Here is a 20,227-nt window from a genome sequence, read left to right as displayed (position 1 = left end):
TTGAGGAGGCCAGCTTGGCCCTCATCATGTATAAATATTGAAGTTGTAGCCTTCGATAAAGACTCTTGAACCTTTGTTGTAGATTTTGAATTACGAGCTGTAGCTCTGTTTTTTGCTCTTTGTAAGCCAATTTTGGCATATTGTTAGACTCATGATTATGATCTTTTAATAAAAGGCAGGCAGATTTGGATTCAATTCTGAGTTCTTAGAGGAGCTATAGCTCTCAGGTTAGGGCCCAACCTGAGAGAAATATACCTCCTTTTCTTTGTATTGTTAATTGTCTTTCTTTTATCATTGCATTTCTTTCCTTTACATGCACTTGGAAAACACAGTTTGCTGAGTTGACTATTTCGGTTTGGTTATGTAGGTTAGTTTCATGAATGCAGTTGTTTCAGTAGTTCAGCATTAGCGTAGGAGATTGAAGTTACGTTGAGTTCAAAAAAGGGTTGAATGCATGCTCACTTTCACCTTTGTTTGGGGACCGGAAGTGTAGACCGTGCCAACTGCCAAAAACACTGTTTTAACATATGCATGCAAGTATTGATGTAATGTTTTCGATTGAAGAATTGTCCATACGATTATATCTTGAGTAATGACTCTTTGGTTCAGCATCATGCACGGTTTCCCCTCAACTTACATTGCTGTTCTTTGATTTCTAATAAAACAGTTAGAATAGGTTGGTGAACTTTTGCATCACATGCAAGATAAGGGTGATTTGTTTCATTTACACTGCGCAGCACCACTCCATCGTGTTCTTATCCTTCTAAACCGTGCCTAAGCCACCTACTCATCCTCTGTTCAGCTCATTTGCCTTCCAACCCTTCTATTATCCACGTTGCCTCAACTTTTCGGCCTTCCATTGCCTCTACCCTTCTATCGACCAACCAGCTCTATCCACTCTCTCTCCATCTCATCTCTCTGTCCATAGGCCATCTCAAGCTCCTCTTTCATCTTACCCATCCATCCATACAGCTCCTTCACTCCTCCATCACCCAAAACTCCGACTGCAGAACATCCTGTAGAAGTTAGCAGACTTCCTGTAGAAATCCCGAGCTTCCTGTAGGATCCCCTGCAGACATCCTGTAGAAGCCTGCAAACACGGTTGCCAAGCACCTGAACGTTGTGGACTTCTGTGGAATGATGTGAGGGATCCCCTGGAACCTCTCAGAGTCCTCCTGACCGTTCCCAAGCCTTCCTTCCCTTTGAACTACCCCTGCACAGTCAAGACCCAGTAAGAAGCACAATCATAACAACTCCACCCGCTTGAGCAAAAATACAAAAAAACGTGTTCTCTTCAATAGAAGTAGTTTAAATTCATGCATCTCATCTCACTAGAAGTAATGGCATCATTTCTAAAAGTTGCATTCCCACCATTGCATTATAAGGATTAAGCTAGTCAGATTAGGGTTTACTAGGGTTTCCATGTTTGGTTGGCTTTCAGTTCATTCTTGCAAAGTAGGTTAACTTCCTTTGAGATAGCCTTCGTTCATCATTTAGAAAGCTTCTTCTGAGAACATATAGAAGTTGGCTTGAGCCCTAGCGGACTTGTGCCAACTGACCAAGTGACAGCTGCGACAAGAGCTAGTACTTGTGCATACATCACCGTCGCTTCCAAGTTTGTTACGAACTACCGGGTTGATAAAATTAGAGAAGGAAGCTCCAGGAGTTGTAGCATTATTGCTACAATACTGGAGCCCACCAGGGTCCAAGCCCTCCAGAGGGTCATATTGGTATTTATAGGGTGTGCGTTGAAAGCCATGGACCTCCACTATAGCAGAGAGTAGATAGCCATGCCATGGGATCCTTCTACACCACTTATTGCTTGCTTGTGTTTCAATTATTTGATGATAATGATGCACCTAGACCACTTTGTCCAGTCAGCGACACATTTGGTAGTTGATCCATGGCCCATATGGGGTTTTGTCTCACCATGGGAGACAAAGGGAGGGCTTGCATCATTGTTCCAACCCTTGTCGATGGGATACATTCTTATTTGATTCAGTTGGAAACCCATGAGGATGTTTTTGTGCCCCCACAACCACTTTGGGGCACCATAGGTCATTTGCTTGGAGATCAAGGGGGCACCCCCTACATCACTATTTTTGGAGCCCATCCATTCATTTTGGCACATTTTGGACTTCATTTGGCCTTCCAACGACCCTTGCTACTTGTCTATCATTTCGGCTCTCTTCAGAGGGTTATTTTTCATATTATGGAGCTATTTGGTGGGCTTGTCACCAAAAGTATTGCTATTTTTCACATTATTTTGTTATAGGGGCATCAATAGGTTAAATTAGACTATTCGAGCCCCTTCGAGGATTGTATAAATATAAGAGAGGTGTTCTCTCTCATTCATTATCACTTGGATTTGGGATATATCTTTCTAAAGATTTCGGACTTGCAATTTGTGGAATGATTTGGATGATTAAATGCATTTTGATGTGTGGAATAATTGTTCTATCTCTATTGGAGCTTCTATTTGGCAAGTTTATGGATGGATATACATTTTTTCATGTAAGTTCTCTTTCATGCAGATTTCATAATGTTTCATGTCTAATGTATGGAATTCTATGTCATGATTTTACTTGTGACCTAAAAATTAATGTGAATTTATGAAATGCTTTTAATCTTGGCTCGTTGCATATGTTATTCATCTTGGCAAGAAGAACGAATTTTCCTAGGGGTGGGTTGTGCACCTTTTACCTTGAAACTCCATCAAATATTGCATATTGAAGTATAAAAGTCTAAATTTGTTGTGAAGCTGCATCCATAGAGAGCGTAACTACTTCTTTAGGCCTCCTTGAAGAGCGAAGTTACTAAATTTGATCATTTTGACTCCAATCTTCCCAATAGTCAGGCACTAGTCCTAGATCCTTTGTGATCACATTAACTTAAAAAAATATCATTTTTTCACCTCTTTTCTTCCTCTCTTTTTCATCGCCTAAGGATATGGATATTTTCTAGGGCTTGGTGCAAAATTTTAGGGAGGAAGATTCTGCCTTGACAAGCTTCTTCATTTATGTCTCCTGTAGGCATCCTCTAGTTTTGAATGAATTCTGATGGTGGAATTTCAATTAAATTGATGCCCTAGCTATCACACCAAGAGGGAACCCTTGAAGTTGTTTTGACTTAGGAATTTCTTGAAGGTTTTCACTTTGGAGTTCATCATTCAAAACCTTTTCTCTTAATTATAGGTGATCATTGGATGATCCTTTACCACAATATATCTCTCAACCCTTGGTCTCTGATAGTATTTCTTTCAAGGGGTTTTTCGTGGAAAGACAACCTAGCTTCTCCCAATGCTCACACTTTAATTGAATCTTTCCTTTGAATGAGCCATACTTGCCTCTCTTTGAACCCTAGTATAAACACATCGATTACAAGTGAGGAACCTTCGAAGTTTGGATCTTGGGCATTCATCATTATTGAATATTCGTTAACCCAAGGTCATCCTTCATAGGTCTTTCTTGGGGAGCCTTTCAACTTTTCTTTAAGCATTTGAACCATTAATTGAGCCTCTCCTTTGAACGGACCTTGGAAATCATGTTATACCTTGCCATTGATCCTATCATTCAAGTGATTTCCTCCATACCAGGACTCTCCCATCGATGAAAGTCCGTAAAGAGCTGGGGGTATCGACTAAGGTGACAATGGGTCCTTGTCCCGTTGTTGCCATTTGGTCTAGTAGTTGCCTATTAGGTACTCCTCATAGGGCCCCTGCTAAATTAAGTAGTAACACGTGCTTCACTGATGAGCTGCTACAGGGAACACCAACTCATCCTATGTCAATGAGATTCTACATACATGTAAAATTTGGTCATAGAATGCCTTCATCCCTCAGTCAATGATGGTGGTTCTAGGTTGTTGTAGGAGATAATTCACTCAGGCAATAGCAATACGTGGCATAAGACTACTACTACAAAACAATCTCTCTCAGGTTTGCTACACTTTATTCAAGTTTTCTCTGATAAGCAGCAATTTGATATCACGAACACTCCATCGCTCTCCATTCAAATTTGATCCACGCACAGGCATTCAATCTAGTGTTAACAAACCCCTTCAAAATCACAACATGCAATAGCCTTATAATTTTATGTAATCCATACCAGTTGATATGGCTTCATAAATTTTTATAATAATGGTTTTAAGTGTGCCTCACATGTCCACCAATCAACAAAACATGAAAAATATATATCAAAATTCCATTTCATCATCAAAATATGCACATTTAATTATAGAATAACAATTTATAAAGCCAACCTTAACATGAAAGAAACAAGGTTTATATTCAAATGATTACTAATATATATTCGATGTGTTGGTGATGATAGTCTTTTTTTTGTCGAAAGAATCCAACACAAAAAAAGGCTAAAGCATGTAATAATTTCAACAAACTCACAGGATAATAGTTTCCTGCCACCGGTTCATTTACTTGTAGATCCCAATCTGTCCTATGATCCCTCACCTATCAAACAAAATAAAAATGTCAGTTCAAATTTTTTGTCTCAAGTATTAAACACATAGGAACTTTGTGTGCATGAACATGTGTCTTTAGCATTATTAATCCTCAAATAAATGATGTGCTAACACTTGGTTAAATTAATTATAGCTATGTTGCATAAGTATTAAACATATAGGGATTTTGTGTGTATGAACATGTGTATTTAGCAAAGTTGCATTTATCATTAGTGGAAATTTATAGACAGGGTCCAAAATTTAAATTATCGGCAATATTGGGGAAAATATTGGGAAAGGTTAAAAAAAAAAATCATTTTTTAAAAATTATTATTCTTTAAAGCAACATCAACATCAACCAAACACAATGTCACACAAATATGAAAATAAAAATACAATATAAAATGTATAAGATGTCAAGTGGTACATTAATCATTAATAGTAGATACTGAAATATGATATTTGTCCTCAATCATAAGTTCTAACAAGATAATAGTTAATACAAAATCACATTAAAACAAAACTAAATATATCTCATGAGATGATCATCATGGGGCATCTAGATACAACAACGATAATCAGATAATAAAAATGCACCAAGGTGTGGCCAAGGATTAGATTTCCCTCGCCCTTGAGAAGCTTGTGGATCCCATGCAATTCCTTAGTTCCTCCCTCTAATCTCTCTTTCTAGCAGTATCAAGAATTGAGTTCTTTTCAGTGAGAACAATGTCTGGGTAGCTATAGGGAAAATATCCACTCATGCCCTGGGATTTTGGCAAGGTGGTATTTCAAGCGGGTTATTCCACCAAACATTTCCATTCCACATAGCTTGAAACTCAGCTTTGTTCTAGTATCAACCTCACATGGCTCACCATACTCCCACATTTGGTCCAATGGCTTTGCCATTTTGTAGAGCTCGGTTTGAAATTTTAAGTTTTGGAACTACGACACAAAACAAATGTGGATATTCAGAAAGGTTAAGAGGCAGACTCTAAATGTACAATATATACTAATCTTGGAAAACAAAGAAAAGGAAGGCAATTTTTTTTCATACCTAGAAATATGGATATGGTATACTATAATAAATCTCCACTCCAAAAATGCTCAGTTGATGGCAAAGAAAACTAGGGATTTTCCCTTGTTTGCTAGATGAAAAATGGTCACAAGAAAAAGTGAATTTGACACTAAAAAACCCAAACCTTAACTTTATCTCACCTTTTCCAACAGCAGGGTGATAATTTCCTTTCGACTCACAATAATTTCAAAATTGTGACAATAATTTCAAAAATATTGCACAATAATTTTGACTAGGAAAATTATCACGATAATTTCAAGCAATAATATCAGCGATTGTAGTTTTGGCGATAATATCGAAATAATTATGATATTATCATGATATGTGCAACACTCGTATTTAGCAGTATGAATCCTCAAATAAATGATGTACTAATACTTGGTTAATTTAATTATACCTATCTTGAACAAGTTTTTGGAAGGTGGGAACAACAGAAATATTGATATAGATGTCCATAAAACTAGAAACCTTTAGATGAATTCGAGAAATGACAATTTCTTGGCCCAATCTTAAACATACAAATGGTGCTTTATTCATACCATAGATGGTATTAGGTGTATATTTATTGTAATCACGATCCAACTTATGAATGTTGCATAAATTAGGGAAGAACTTGAATTTTGTAAGAATAAAATAGAAAAAGGGAGTAATTATAATGTTTGTAGAATATTGGTCTACATGCTACAGAATTATCCATGCAATTGAAACCGAATGAGGAAGTTCAACCCACTCTCAAATAATCTGGAGATAGTAAATCAAATTAGTTGGGATTATTTTCCACCTCATTTAGATAGGTTACCACCTAGCTTGGTTTGGTTAGGTTTTGTAGATAAAATTAGCTAGAGTTGTTTCCAATTCCAACCAATCTAGTAAGATCCTAATTTTTCTCTAGGTTGTTAGGTAATTTGTTTGTATAGCCTCTCTATAAAAGAAAAGGCATATTGTATTGTAAGAAGGGGGAAAATAACTTTTTTTTGTTGTTCAATCAAAATAATAGTGTTCTATCCATGCTCCAATTAAATTTATCTTTATTTTTGGATTAAGGAGGGCCTAGAGATCTCCTTTGGATTAAGCAAGAAAGGTCCCTTCGTTTGTATAAGGAAGAGAGCTCCATACACTATTAGAATAATAGTTGAATAAAAGTTTCATTTTAGTTCCTTTTTTCTTCAATGCTATGTTAGTTTTTGTAGCATCAGAGGTGTTCTAGTCTCGAAACTTTGTGGAGAGGCTAAAACACATGAGTTCTCCATAACCCATAAATAATTTCTAGAAACTTCACCTAGAAGTGTCTCAATTAGATTATTAGACTATTTTTTAATATTTCCTAAGTCTAAACTTAGGAAATCTGGTTAATTAATATAAATATTAATTGAGATAAGGTGAGAATCATCTAGAGACTCACATGGATCGACGGGGAATTAATTTGGGCCTTTGATTAAGTTTTAATCTTGGTAGTTGGAGGTCAAACAAAGGATTATAAGAAGTCAATGGGTAGATGGAGAACACACTTGAGACACTTGTGAGAACCACACAGAGTTTGATTTCCTTAGAGAGTTCGATTTTCAGAGAGACAACAATGCTGAAGTGTTCGAGCTTCAGTAGGTAAGCAGAGATAGAGAGGGGTAGGGACAATGATCCGGAGGAAGTTTTCCAGATCCAGACAGGAAGCAACAAGAAGCTGAGTTATTCCCAGTGAACCAATGTAGAGGACTACACAATCAGCTTCAGAGGGCAATTCAAGTTAGCTAAAAAAAACCGATTCATCTTCTAGAGGTCTAGAAAGTCTTTCAGAAGGTTGAAGAATCATTTTCCTCAACAGAGACAAGCAGAACGACTTGATCAGAAGCAATTTCGGGCTAGACGTCAAAGGGTATGCGTTGTGTAGAGTGTCCAAGAGGATGAGTTTTCTGAGGAAAATTTGTGTCGAGGTTGCTTGTTGAGGAAGGGGAATTTCCTTAGATAATTTTGTCCAAATTTTCTTGTTGTTTGGATTGCTAGTTGGTCATCCATAGATTGTACTCAAAATTTCACTATTGCATGATAATAAAAACCCTCAACTATTGCACCAGTTTTCCCGCATTGGGTTTTTCCGGGGACAATTGTTCAAAAATAACAGCATTAAATTTTTGTGTGCTAGCATATTTTTCAGTTTCTAGTGCTATTATTTTTTCACAGTTTTATTTGTGAAGGTTGCAGTGTGATTTATTCGATATTTTCTAAAGAAAATAAATTGTTAAATTAACAAACAATTAGAAGAACTAATTCCAATTGCTGCAATAGGATTTCAGTTTTGAAATTTTCAGATGGTATCAGAGCGTGATTGATCCGCTGGGAAGCTCAAAAGTGGAAGAAGAAAATTTCATTGTTCAAAGCGAGTATCAGGTCAAAATTTTATGGTGTTGCACAGTTCGAATTGTTGGGCAAGGATTCAATTTTCAATTACAAAGGTGGCAAAAAAATCAATTTGTCCAAAATAGTGATTCCAGCAGGCAGAGGGAGCAGCAGTAGCTCAAACTTTTCGCTGGGTAGATTCCTTGGTTGGGCAAAGAGGGTTTTGCAGCAAGTTGCAGTAGCAGAATCAGCGTCAGGTGTGTGAAAATTCGGAAACCCGAATCCTATTGCAACAATTGGAAATAATTCTCCTAATTGTTAAATCAATTTTTAACAATTTATTTACTGTTTGCTACAACAAATACTGAATCAATCACACTGCAACCTACACAAATAAAATTGTGGAAGAAATAAACATTGGAAGAAATACTATCACAGACACAGATTATACTAGCACAAGCACATATATTTACAAAATTATTTTTGGAACAATGTCCCCGGAGAAGCCCAACTTGGGAAAACCGATGCAGCAGTGAGGGTTTTATTTATTACACCACAATGAAATCTAGGTACATCTATGGATGCCCAACTGTCAATTCAAACAACAAGAAAATCTGAGAAAAATACTAAAGGGAATTACCCTTCTCCCACAAGCAATCTCTGGCTAGACTTTCCCTATCAAAATTCGGCCTCCTGGAGCAATGCATTAGCCTCTACGTTGCTCTGCGTAGCTGGATGGACAACTTTCTCTGGACTGGGTTCAAATGAAGTTGTTATGCCTTTGAAAGCTAAGAAAATTGTCTCTCCGACCCTCTGGGACTCCTTCCCAGCCTCTGGAATTGAGAACAAATTTTTCTCTTCCTCAAATCGATCTACCTAATTGAAGGACTGCGCAGTCCCTCAGCGTTGCCTCTCTAGGATACTTCAACTCACTTGTTGTTGTCTCCCCGGATCTAACAAATCTTTCCTCTGGCTCACTGTCCCTGCCCCTCAATCACTGCTTCAATCTCACTGGATCTCTCTCCGGCAACTGATTGCCGCTACTCTGGAAATCGATCTGCTCATGAAATCAAATTGCTGAAGTGATTTCTCCAAGCCCCATTGACTTCTTCTTATAATCCTATGTTGAGACATCAATGACCAAGATTAGATCTTAACCGATGGCTAAGATTAAATTGAAGTCGATTCGTGTAAGTTTCTAGAAAATTCACACCTTAACTTAATTAATTCAGATTAATTAGTCATATTCCCTAAGTTTAGACTTGGGAAATATTTAAAAACCGATTAATAATCTGATCAAGTCATTTCTAGGTGGAATTTCCAAAAACGATTTCTGGCTTTTGGAGATCTCCTATATTCTGGCCTCTCCACAAAATGTCGTAGCTAGAACACATCTGATGCTACAAAAAATAACACTCTCTCTTAGCAAGGAATGTGTTCTAGTATTGTTTCCCCCTGTAGCAACCCCTTGTCTCTGCATCATCTCCTGTCACGTTGTTGATGTCTGGTTGTTGTTGCCCACCAACTACTATGCAACTATGATATCTGCTACATTTGTGCTGCTGTTGTCCCTACTGAACTGGTGCCAACACTGCATCTACACTACAACTCCCTCTTCATATGTTGTTGCTGCAACTACAACATCTGCAACTGAAAAGCATCCTAAATACTGAATCAACTGTGATTAGTATGATGCGTTTTTCTCCCGAGTCTCTGACTGTTGCTAGTATCTGCACTGTCACTGAGGTATCTACATTGCTATAGACTCTGCATTGTGCCACCTGAACTGCTGCCAACTCTGCACTGCGCTCCTCAGCATCTGACTGCTACTAGACTCTGCATCCATCACTTTGGCATCTGATTGCATCTACTGCCAGTGATCCATCCTGCTACTGAATATTGTTGGGCCATGTAGCAAGGTATTGATCCAAGAGATGGACTCCTTAAGGATTTTTACCATCTGTAGCACTCTGGGGCTACAACACCAAATCTCCCCATCTCACTCCTAGAGGTATGTCAGCAAATATGGCGAAGTCTTCCTCCAGCCTGGAGAACAACCTATTGATTTTTGCTGATGCTACCTATTGTTCCTGCTTCTCCTCCTTGTCCTTCTTCCTGAGAGGACATTGACTACTATAATGACCGAGCTCACCATGTTTGAAGCACTTGACCTTTGACAAGTCCTTCTTCTTCTTTTGTTGTTCCCCATATCCCTGACTTGGACCCTTCGATGCAAGGACCACATTATCCTCCTCCTTCACCTCCTTCGATCTGCTGCTGCCATTGATGGAGCTCTTTAGAAGAGCTCACGTCAATTCCTCCGGCTGCTAGTCATCTCACGTCGTGTCCAACTCTGGTAGCTTGTCTCTGCCCAATATGCTTTGGACAAAGACTTGACATGCCTCAGAGACACTCTTAAGTGTCGATCTCACAAGCTCTATGGGTTGAGGCGCTTCCCCAACAACTAACAACTAATCTCGGACCTCCTGAATCCTAGTGAGGAATGACTTTATGCCTTCCCCGTTCTACATCTGGATGAGCCTCAACTTCTCCTCTAAGTACATCTTCCACTGCTTAGAAGTGCCCTGGTATAGCGTGGTGAGAGTCTCCCACATCTCTCTGACAGTTCCTTTGCCAGCTCTATGTGAAACAATGTGATCCCGAACACCATCAAGGATCAACCTCTTTACCTGTGCCATCTCCTTCTATACTCCTTTAGCTAATATGCATCCTGGGGCATAGCTACCACTGCATCTATGTATGTCTTTAGGCCAAACTCATCCAGAAAGAAGGACATCCTTTCCTTCTAGATGACACAGTTGGCAGAATAATCCAACCTGTCCTGGTCTTGAAGCCCAGTGGTGGCCATCTCAAATAATGTCAAAAATCTCTTCTTCTCTTTTTCTCATCTGTTTCTTAACTATTCGCACTCCCTTCCTGGAGTGAGAAACTCTTCACACAACGACTGTTGAACTGCAAGGGAAATCGAACTTCTTGAGACTAGGAATTCCCTGAGGAAAATTTTCCCTCAGTATGTGCTCTTCTTCCAACTCACGCTATCTCTGTTCTAGCAAATTACTACAAAGCTACTGCGTCTAGCTAGAGATATGCTCCCCGAAAATGCTATGCTTCTCCCTCTGACTCTGGAATGCCTCGATCTGGAGAGATCAAATTTTTCATCCTCACACTCAGAAAAATTGAACCTCCTCAAGAAATTCGGCTTCTTGGCCAAGGTGACTACGCTTTCCTCTGGGGTTTCGATCTATTGTCCTTAGTGAACAACAAAACTCCATATTGCTTCGCTATTGATCTCTCTGAATGATCATCTACTCTCTAATACTGTGTGAAAATTCGGAAACCTGAATCCTATTGCAACAACTAGAAATAATTCTCTTGATTGTTAAATTAATTTTTAGCAATTTATTCATTGTTTGCTACAACAAATACTGAATCAATCACACTGCAACCTATACAAATAAAACTGTGGAAGAAATAAATGCTAGAAGAAATGCTAGCACACACACATAGATTTACACAATTATTTTTGGACTAATGTCCCTGGAAAACCCAACTTGGGAAAACCGGTGTAGTAGTGAGGGTTTTATTTATTATGCAGCAGTGAAATTTGAGTACATCTATGGATTCCCAACTTGCAATCCAAACAGCAAGAAAATCTTAGTATAATACTAAAGGGAATTACCCTTCTCCCTTAGACAATCTCTGGCTAGACTTTCCCTATCAAAAATCGACCTCCTAGAGCACTACATCAGCCTCTTCGCTGCTTTGTATAGCTGGCTGGACGGATTGCTCTGGATTGGGCTCAGATGAAGTTGTTTTGTCTCTGAAAGCTGAGAGAATCATCTTTCCGGCCCTCTGAGACTCCTTCCCAGCCTCTGGAACTAAGAACGATTTTTTCTCTTCCTCAAATCAATCTGTCTAATTGAAGCACTGCGTAGTCCCTCTGCGCTGCCTCTTTGGGATAATTCGACTCACTTGTTGTTGTCTCCCCGAATCTGGAAAAACTTTCCTTCGGCTCACTGTCCCTGCCCCTCAATCACTACTTCATTCTCACTGGCGCTCTCTCCGGCAACTCATTGTTGCTACTCTAGAAATTGATTTTCTCATGAAATGGAACTGTTGAAGTGATTTCTCCAAGCCCCATTGACTTGTTCTTGTAATCCTCTGTTGAGACTTCAACGACCAAGATTAGATCTTAATCGATGGCTAGGATTAACTTGAAGTCGATCAATGTGAGTTTCTAGAACATTCACACTTTAACTTAATTAATTATGATTAACTAGTCATATTCCCTAAGTTTAGACTTAGAAAATATTTAAAACTGACTAATAATCTAATTAAGTCATTTCTAGGCGGAATTTCCATAAACAATTTATGGGTTTTGGAGATCTCCTATATTCTAGCCTCTCCACAAAATTTTGTGGCTAGACCACATCTGATGCTAGAAAACTAACAAGGTGGAAGAGAAATAGCACATGCAGAGGGAAGATTTCTCTTAGGGAATTTCAAGTTCCACAAGTCTGATTTTCCAATTGCAGATTGGCAGAAATTGTGAGCAAAGATTATCACTCTAGAAGGGAGTGCATATAGCAGGTCTAGCAGCCAAGCAATGGGAAAGAGTGAGTTTTCGACAAGATTTTTGAGATTACCACAACTGGGCTCAATGAACAGGATAGGTTGGAAGGAGCTTCCAATTATTTTGTTTGGAAGGCTAGGATGTTCTTCTTTATAAATGAATATGGTCTAAAATCCTATAAAAATAATGTGGTAACTGTTCCCAAGGATCCAGATCAGCTGAAGGCGTACAAAAAATAAATGGTGAAGGCAAAGCAGATGATCTTGGATGGAGTTCGAGATCAAATAGTCTTACATATATCTAGGATGGCCCTTCCAAGCTATATCAAAGTTCTTTCGAGCAACAAAAGATGTTTCTCCAGGAGAAGATGAGAAGCATCATAATGCAAAAGGGTGAGGGCATGGATCCCTTCCTCAATTGGATTCAAGAGGTCATAGATCAACTTGCAGCTATTGGGGAGGCACCCCAACCCACAAAACTTGTACAGTTGGCATTGAATAGTGTCGCTGAGGATTGGCAAGTGTTTTTCCAATGTATTTTGGAAAGAGACACTTTGCTTGGATGGGATAGGATGTGGTCCGATCTACAGTAGGGGGAGTTGAGGTGGGCTCTAGTAAAGAGCACCATCAGCGGAAGCAGCAACAAGACTGTGAAGAGTGAGAAGGAAGAGGAAAATGCAACTTTAGCATCGAAGGCTCCCAACTAGGGACAAGGGGAGAAGAAGAAGAAGAAAGACCTATCAAAGGTCAAGTGCTTCAGATGTGTGAGCTTGGTCACTATAGTATGCAATGTCCTCTTAGAAATAAGGACAAGCAAGAGAAGCAGGGCCAGGTGGCAGTGTCAGCTTAGATACACAAGTTGTCCTCTAGGTTGGAGGAATACTTCGCTATGATTGTAGCCATACCTCTAGGAATGACGTGGGACAACATGGAGTTGTAGTCCAGAACTACAGAGATTGGACAGGATCCTTGAGATGTCCTTCTCATGGATCATTACCTTGCTATGAGGGCCCACAGTATTTAGTAGTAGGATGGATCAGTGTCAGTGATGCAGTCGGATTCCAGAGTGACAGCAGCAGACTAGTAGTAGTCAGGTGCTGAGCAGTGCAGTGCAGTGCTGGCAACAGTGCAGAGTGGAAAAATGTAGAGTCAGTAGCAGCGCAAATTCTTCAATGGACAGTGCAATAGCTAGTAGCAACTAGGACTCGAGAGACAGATGCATCATACTGAACACAATCGATTCAGTATTTAGGATGCCTCTCAATTGCAGTAGTTGAAGTTGCAGCAACAACGAATGAGAGGGAGTTGCAGTGCAGATGCATATTTGGCAGCAGCATGGAAGTGTTAGCAGCAACACATATGCAATTAGATTTGCGCAGTGGTTGGTGGGAACTGGCAAACAATCATAGTGGCCAAACATCAACAACATGACAGAGGGTGGTACAGTGACAAAGTGTTGTGGCAAAATGTGCAGCACTAGAGAGAAAACCTTCCTTGCTAAGAGGGAGTGTTAGTTTCTGTAGCATTGGAGGTGTTCTAGTCTTGAAACTTTGTGGAGAGGCTAAAACACATGAGTTATCCATAAACCATAAATTGTTTCTAGAAATTCCACCTAGAAGTGTCTCAATTAGATTATTAGCCTATTTTTTATATTTCCTTAAGTGTAAACTTAGGAAATCTGGTTAATTAATCAGAGTTGATTGAGATAAGGTGAGAATCATCTAGAAACTCACACGGATCGACAGGGAATTAATTTGGGTCCTTGATTAAGTTTTAATCTTGGTCATTGGAGGTTCAACAAAGAATTATAAGAAGTCGATGGGCAGATGGATAACACACTTGAGACACTTTTGAGAACCACAGAGAGTTCGATTTCCTTGGAGAGTTCAATTTTCAGAGATCCAATAGTGTTGAAAGAGTTTGAACTTCGGTAGGGAAGTAGAGACAGATAGGGGCAGGGGCAGTGATCTAGAGGAATTTTTCCATATTTGGAGAGGAAACAGCAAGAGGTCGAGTTATTCCCAATGAGGCAGCGCAGAGGATTGTGCAGTCAGCTTCAAAGGTCAATTCGATTTAGCTAGAAAGAAAAAATCGATTCAGCTTCCAAAGGCCTGGAAAGTCTTTCAGAAGGTCATAGAATCATTTTCCTCAGCAGAGACAAGCAGAATGACTTGATCAGAAGAAGTTTCAGGTTAGACATCAAAGGGCCTGTGCAAGCACCGCGCAGAGGGTCCAGGAGGATGATTTTTCTTAGGCAAAGTTGTGTCAGGGTTGCTTGTGGAGGAAGGGAAATTCCCTCAGATAATTTTGGCCAGCTTTTATTGTTGTTTGGATTGCCAGTTGGGAATCCATAGATTGTACTCATAATTTCACTACTGCATAATAATAAAAGCCCTCAACTATTGCACCGGTTTTCCCACATTGGGTTTTTCCTAGGACAATTGTCTAAAAATAATAGTGATAAATTTTTGTGTATGTGCTAGCATATTTCTTAGTTTCCAGCGCTATTATTTTCCATAGTTTTATTTGTGAAGGTTTCATTGTGATTTGTTCAATATTTTCCATAGCAAATAAATTGTTAAATTAATTAAGAATTAGAAGAATTAATTCTAGTTGGTGCAATAGGATTTCAGTTTTTAAATTTTCACATGCCACAACAAGAAGCTAGATCTAGGTCTCTCTTATGGATGGGTGTATATAACACATACCCTTGCTAAGTTTGAATGATCTAGGGTTCACAATTTATGTGGATCCAAATGTCATGTTAATGGTGTTGGTCTGCACCCATCATTTTTGTGTTGTTGTCAGGGAGCCAAGGCACCATTCATAGTCACGAAATTTGTTGAAAATGGTTATGAACACGTAGTGGATGAAATTGATCCATAAATATGGGACATATAGCCCTCACACTTCACCAACATAGATACAGACACAAATCATTTTTGGAAATGAATATTATTCTTTGCAATATTTTCTTAGGATTGATCATATGGATCCTTTCTCTATGTAACATGCACATGAGCAACTAGATGACAATGCAATGAAAATAAGGTCTTTGTCATGTCTCCAATTTTATTTTCCTCTATACTAAAGCCAGGATGGGTTTTCAGGGTATGTGATGTCCAAGCCGCAGGAGCAGGATAACATCATTAGGGGTTCCAAAATAGTTTTGTGGAGTATTTATGGGATCCAATAGCATTCCCTTGGCATATTCCATCATCTGCACAACTTGCCTTTTTTCTATTACATTCCAACAAATTTCATAAAACGAATTATTACCGGGCCTGAATCAATTAATTATGCTTGAGGTGGCATTCGAGGAGGCATATTTGATGGAATACCTCAGTTTAATAGCTCATTGGAACTGAAACAAGAAGATCTTCGGGATTGGATGATGAGAAGAGACTTCCAATGGCCAAATGAAGCATGGTGAGCGATTTACCATTTTCCCAAATTAAAAGTGACTTTAATTAGTCACTAAATTAAATAAAAGGAAGGGGAAATAATTAATTGAAGGAAAAATGGCCAAAAGTGACTTAGTGAAATAAAATAAAATTAAAAGTCACTTAGATGGAGTCAAAAAGGGAGTTTCTAGAATAATATTAAAATAATCAAAATAAGATGCTTCTAGAGGCTTGGAGATCTATCTATGGAGTCTTTAAAAGGAGGAGGAGGAGATCATTTGGGACATCTTGGATTTGTGTATTCTATCTTTAGTGAAGGTTGGAGAACCTAGTTCTCAACTTCTATAAGCCCTAAGATGAAAACCCTTAGGTTCAATATTTTGTGTGTTGGACGAAATTCCAGCACCCTTGAGGAGATTCCATCCAGGAATTTCACAGAGCTTCAGTTTCAATTTGCAGTTGTTGTGATTGGTATTGCAGCAAAATATTTGGAGGTCTTCTCAACTGTTATCTCAACTATTGTTTTGGCATGTAACATTTCTCCCATATTATAATAAAATAAAGTTGAGTTCCTTGTTGCAACATTATTGGTTGTTTCTTGTGTTGTTGTAATTTTCTGGTGATATTTCTCTTAAATTGGTGAACTTTTATATGAAGAATTGTGGTTCTGGAAATTGGTCAAAAATTTTGTTTGGGACATTATAGTGGTATCAAAGCTGGTTCTCTTGCCATCCTGAAGGGTTTATCCGAATTCTATTATAGTGACCAAAAGCTAGGGCTCAAATTTCCTTGCATTTGCTAGGATATCAAAGATACTTTGTAAGAAGGATGTATTTTAAGAAATTTTCATACAACCAAGCCAGTTTCAAAAGGAACCCTGTCTCAAAATCTTTTTATGGTCAAATCACCAAGTTAAATTCAACAAATGTTGATGGTAAAGGTGTTGAAATTATTGAATTTTCTAGGGCCAGATTGATTAATTGTTACAATGTTAATTAGAGGCCGAAGTCGATTTTAGAGGCTCTGCATTGTCGGTTGAGCAAGAAAACCCTTGTACAGAGACTTGCGTGAGGTTGTATTTTCCCGTGTTAGAACAAGTTATGCCAAATTAATATTCATAGGAGCCGTCAAAAGAACTCCACACTTCATCGCATGCTTGGGACGTGCGATGGATTGCAAAGATCATTGATTGAGTTCATTAGTGGGTTGAGGGTATTTGGGAGACTGAATTCGTCCTAATACCAAGAACCAGTGGAAGAAGCATTGTTTGATGGAGAAACAGAGTCAACGTGCGAGTTGTTGGATGGTGGTTGCGTCCTTGAAGTCGCATTCACGTTGGGCTCCCTCTGCACCAAACAAGCAAACATCGAAGTTCGCAGGCCATTCACATTGTGGAAGGGCTTCCAATCAATGTATACCTTCAATTTATGGAGCAAGAAGCCTTCAATAAGACCCAATTTGTAGCCTAGTGAAAAATAGGGCTTTTATAGATCAAAATATTACTAGGGCACAAGACATTAGTCCTAATATGGATGGATCAGCCACTAAAAGGTGTTGATTTTGAGGCAAACAACTCTTTTTCAAGTGTTAAATCCTCCCAAAGGCCAATGACTTCAACCCTAATTGAGTTTTGTGCCCTAGCCCTAACTAGTGGCTTCTCCTTGAGGGGCTGAAATCAAATTTTAGAGAAGAGGAGATTTTAGTGTAAGTTTTATGGATGACCAACAAAGCGACCAAGGCTAGTGCCCTTGTTTGTAATGTCCCTATTTTCAATTTCCTCTATAGTACTGGCAGGATGGATTTATAGGGAACGTGATGGCCAAGTCACTAGTGTAGGATTATGTCACCAGGGTTTCTAGAGGGATTTTGAGGATTTTTATGGGGCTTGACAACATTCGCTTCGCATGTTATATCATTAGGAGCAGTTCTGCACAATTTTTTTTTGGTTCAGTTGCATTCTGATAATTCCTGTAAAACATGGTTATTATTTGAGCATAACTTAATTAATTATGCTTAAGGTGGAATTCCAGGAGGAATATTTGATGGAAAACCTTAGTTTAATATCTTGTTGGAACCGTAACGAGAAGATCTACCAATTCCATTTCCTGAGGCATCACATTCCACAATAAAGTTTTTTGTGAAGTCCGGAGTCCATGAAAATGCATCTTTATTCAATAATGTCGTTAGAGGTGCTGCTATTCTCCCATAATTCTTAACAAACTTGCGATAATACCTTGACAGCCCGAGAAATCCTCGCAGATGCTTTATGGATGTGGGAATTTACCATTCCTTAATGGTTTTAATTTTTCTAGGGTCTACCTTAACACCTTCATGAGATACAATATGACCCAGATATTCCACCTCTTGTACTCCAAAGAAACATTTGGAGCTTTTTGCATATAATTGTTTCTCCTCCAATAGTTTGAGAACCCTATCAACATGTTGAACATGATCCTTCCAAGACTTGTTGTAGATTAGTATATCATCAAAAAATACTAACACAAATATTCTAGGGAAGGGTTTGAAAATGGAATTCATCAAACCTTGAAATGTAGAAGGTGCATTGGTAAGGCCAAAAGGCATGACCAAAAATTTATAATGACCCTCATGAGTTCTAAATGTTGTTTTCAGAATGTCTTCAGTCTTCATTCTGATTTGATGATATCTTGAACGAAGATCCAACTTGGTGAAGTAAATTGATCCATGCAATTCATCCAATAATTCATCAATGACAAGAATGGGAAATTTATCTTTAATATTGAGCTTGTTGAGCTCCCTATAATCTGGACACATGCACCATGATCCATCCTTCTTTTGAACCAATAATACTGGAGCAGAGAAAGAACTTTGACTAGGTTGAATTATACCAACCTCTAGGATTTTTGCAACCATACATTCAATTTCACTCTTTTGGGCATATGGATATTTGTAAGGCCTGATGTTTGGAGGAACACTTCCTGGAATCAAATGAATAGCATGATCATGATCACGAATAGGTGGGAGGCCTTCGGGAGTATCAAATACCTTGGAATGATTGTTCAAGGCTTTTTGGAGATCTGGAGAAATAGATGATTTTGATGTCGAAGCCTCTAGTGAACATAATTGTGAAATTATGCCTCATTGTTCTTTCTTTATAAGCTTTGTCATTTCGTTAGAGCTGATTATCTTTCTCGGTTTCCCTGCGATACCCTTTAATTCAACTTCCTTTCCTTCTGAAGAAAACTTCATGAAAAGTTCTTGAAAATTAAAAGCTATTGTACCCAAGGATTGTAGCCATTGGACTCCTAGTACAACATCAACACCACCCATTAGAATGGGAAGCATTGGGCTATTCAATACATATTCTCCCATGGATAGCTTGATATTATGGCACTTTCATGAGCAATTTATGGTTCCTCCACTTGCAACCATCACTTGACACTGGTGCTAGATATAGGAAGCAATTCAATTCCTTGGCTATCTTACAATGAATAAAATGATGGGTACTACCTGAATCAATCAACACTATTACCTTTTTCTTCTTGATATGCCCTTCTATCTTGATAGTTTGAGGAGTCGTAATTCTAGCCAATGCATTACAATATGGTCAGATTCATTTCTTCTTTCTCTAGGGTTTTGTTCCTAGTGTATATCCTCTTCTTTTGACATTTCTTGTTCCTTTTCTTCCTCCTCTTCACAATCTATGTAAAATAATTTCTTCTCAGCACACTTATGACCTTTAGAGTATTTGCTATCACAACTATAACAAAGCCCTTTTGCTCTTTTTTTTACAATTTTTGTGGTGTCAACCTTGTAGGTTGTGGATGGCTAGAAGAAACAACACTTCCATCTTTATGATTGTGAGTGGTAGGCTTCCTTGTTGCCATAATTTTGCTTCCCATTTTTCTTGCCAACCTGAATGTCTTCTCCAATGAATCAGGTTCCCAAAGGCAAAACTCATGTTGGATGTTATCCTTTAAAGTCCCTATGAACACATCAATCCTATGCTCCTCTGGAATATCTTTTACCCTTATATTCAATTTTTGAAAGTCCTCAATGTGCTCCATCATTGAACCCTTTTGTTTGAGATTTATCAATTGGCTAAAAAAATTGTTGCTTTTTGTATCCTCATAATGTGCTATCATTTCATCCGTAAAAATAACCCAAGTGAAAATTTGTTTATGAGAGAAAAGCCATCAATACCATACAAACTAATTTGGTTCCAAATATAAAGTTGCAATGCATACCTTTTGTGTGTTTTACACATTATGGAGATCGAAAAATTGCTCCATCTGTAGTATCCATGTTATGGGATCTTTGCCATCAAAATTCCTCATATCAATCTTTGGAACATGGTGGTTCTTCGATCCAACTTTAGAGTCTATGAAAT

General features: G+C 38.5%; 1 protein-coding gene across 1 annotated transcript in view; it reads right to left on the bottom strand.

Moving 5' to 3' along the window:
- The window catches only part of LOC149217731 (alpha-mannosidase-like), a 468,321-nt gene that overhangs the window by 218,582 nt on the left and 229,512 nt on the right, over positions 1 to 20,227 (bottom strand). Inside the window, exon 22 of the mRNA XM_089391406.1 lies at positions 4,400 to 4,465. Coding sequence (XP_089247532.1) covers positions 4,400 to 4,465 — 66 coding nt within the window. The remainder of the gene's footprint in view (positions 1 to 4,399; positions 4,466 to 20,227) is intronic.

The sequence above is a fragment of the Pinus tabuliformis genome, chromosome 1_1 (genome assembly GCF_031772625.1).
Source record: "Pinus tabuliformis cultivar Carrire ecotype Pingquan chromosome 1_1, CPIR1, whole genome shotgun sequence".
Taxonomy (NCBI): Eukaryota; Viridiplantae; Streptophyta; class Pinopsida; order Pinales; family Pinaceae; genus Pinus; species Pinus tabuliformis.
Note: the sequence above shows the minus strand (reverse complement) of the source record. Positions and strands in the feature narration are given on the sequence as shown.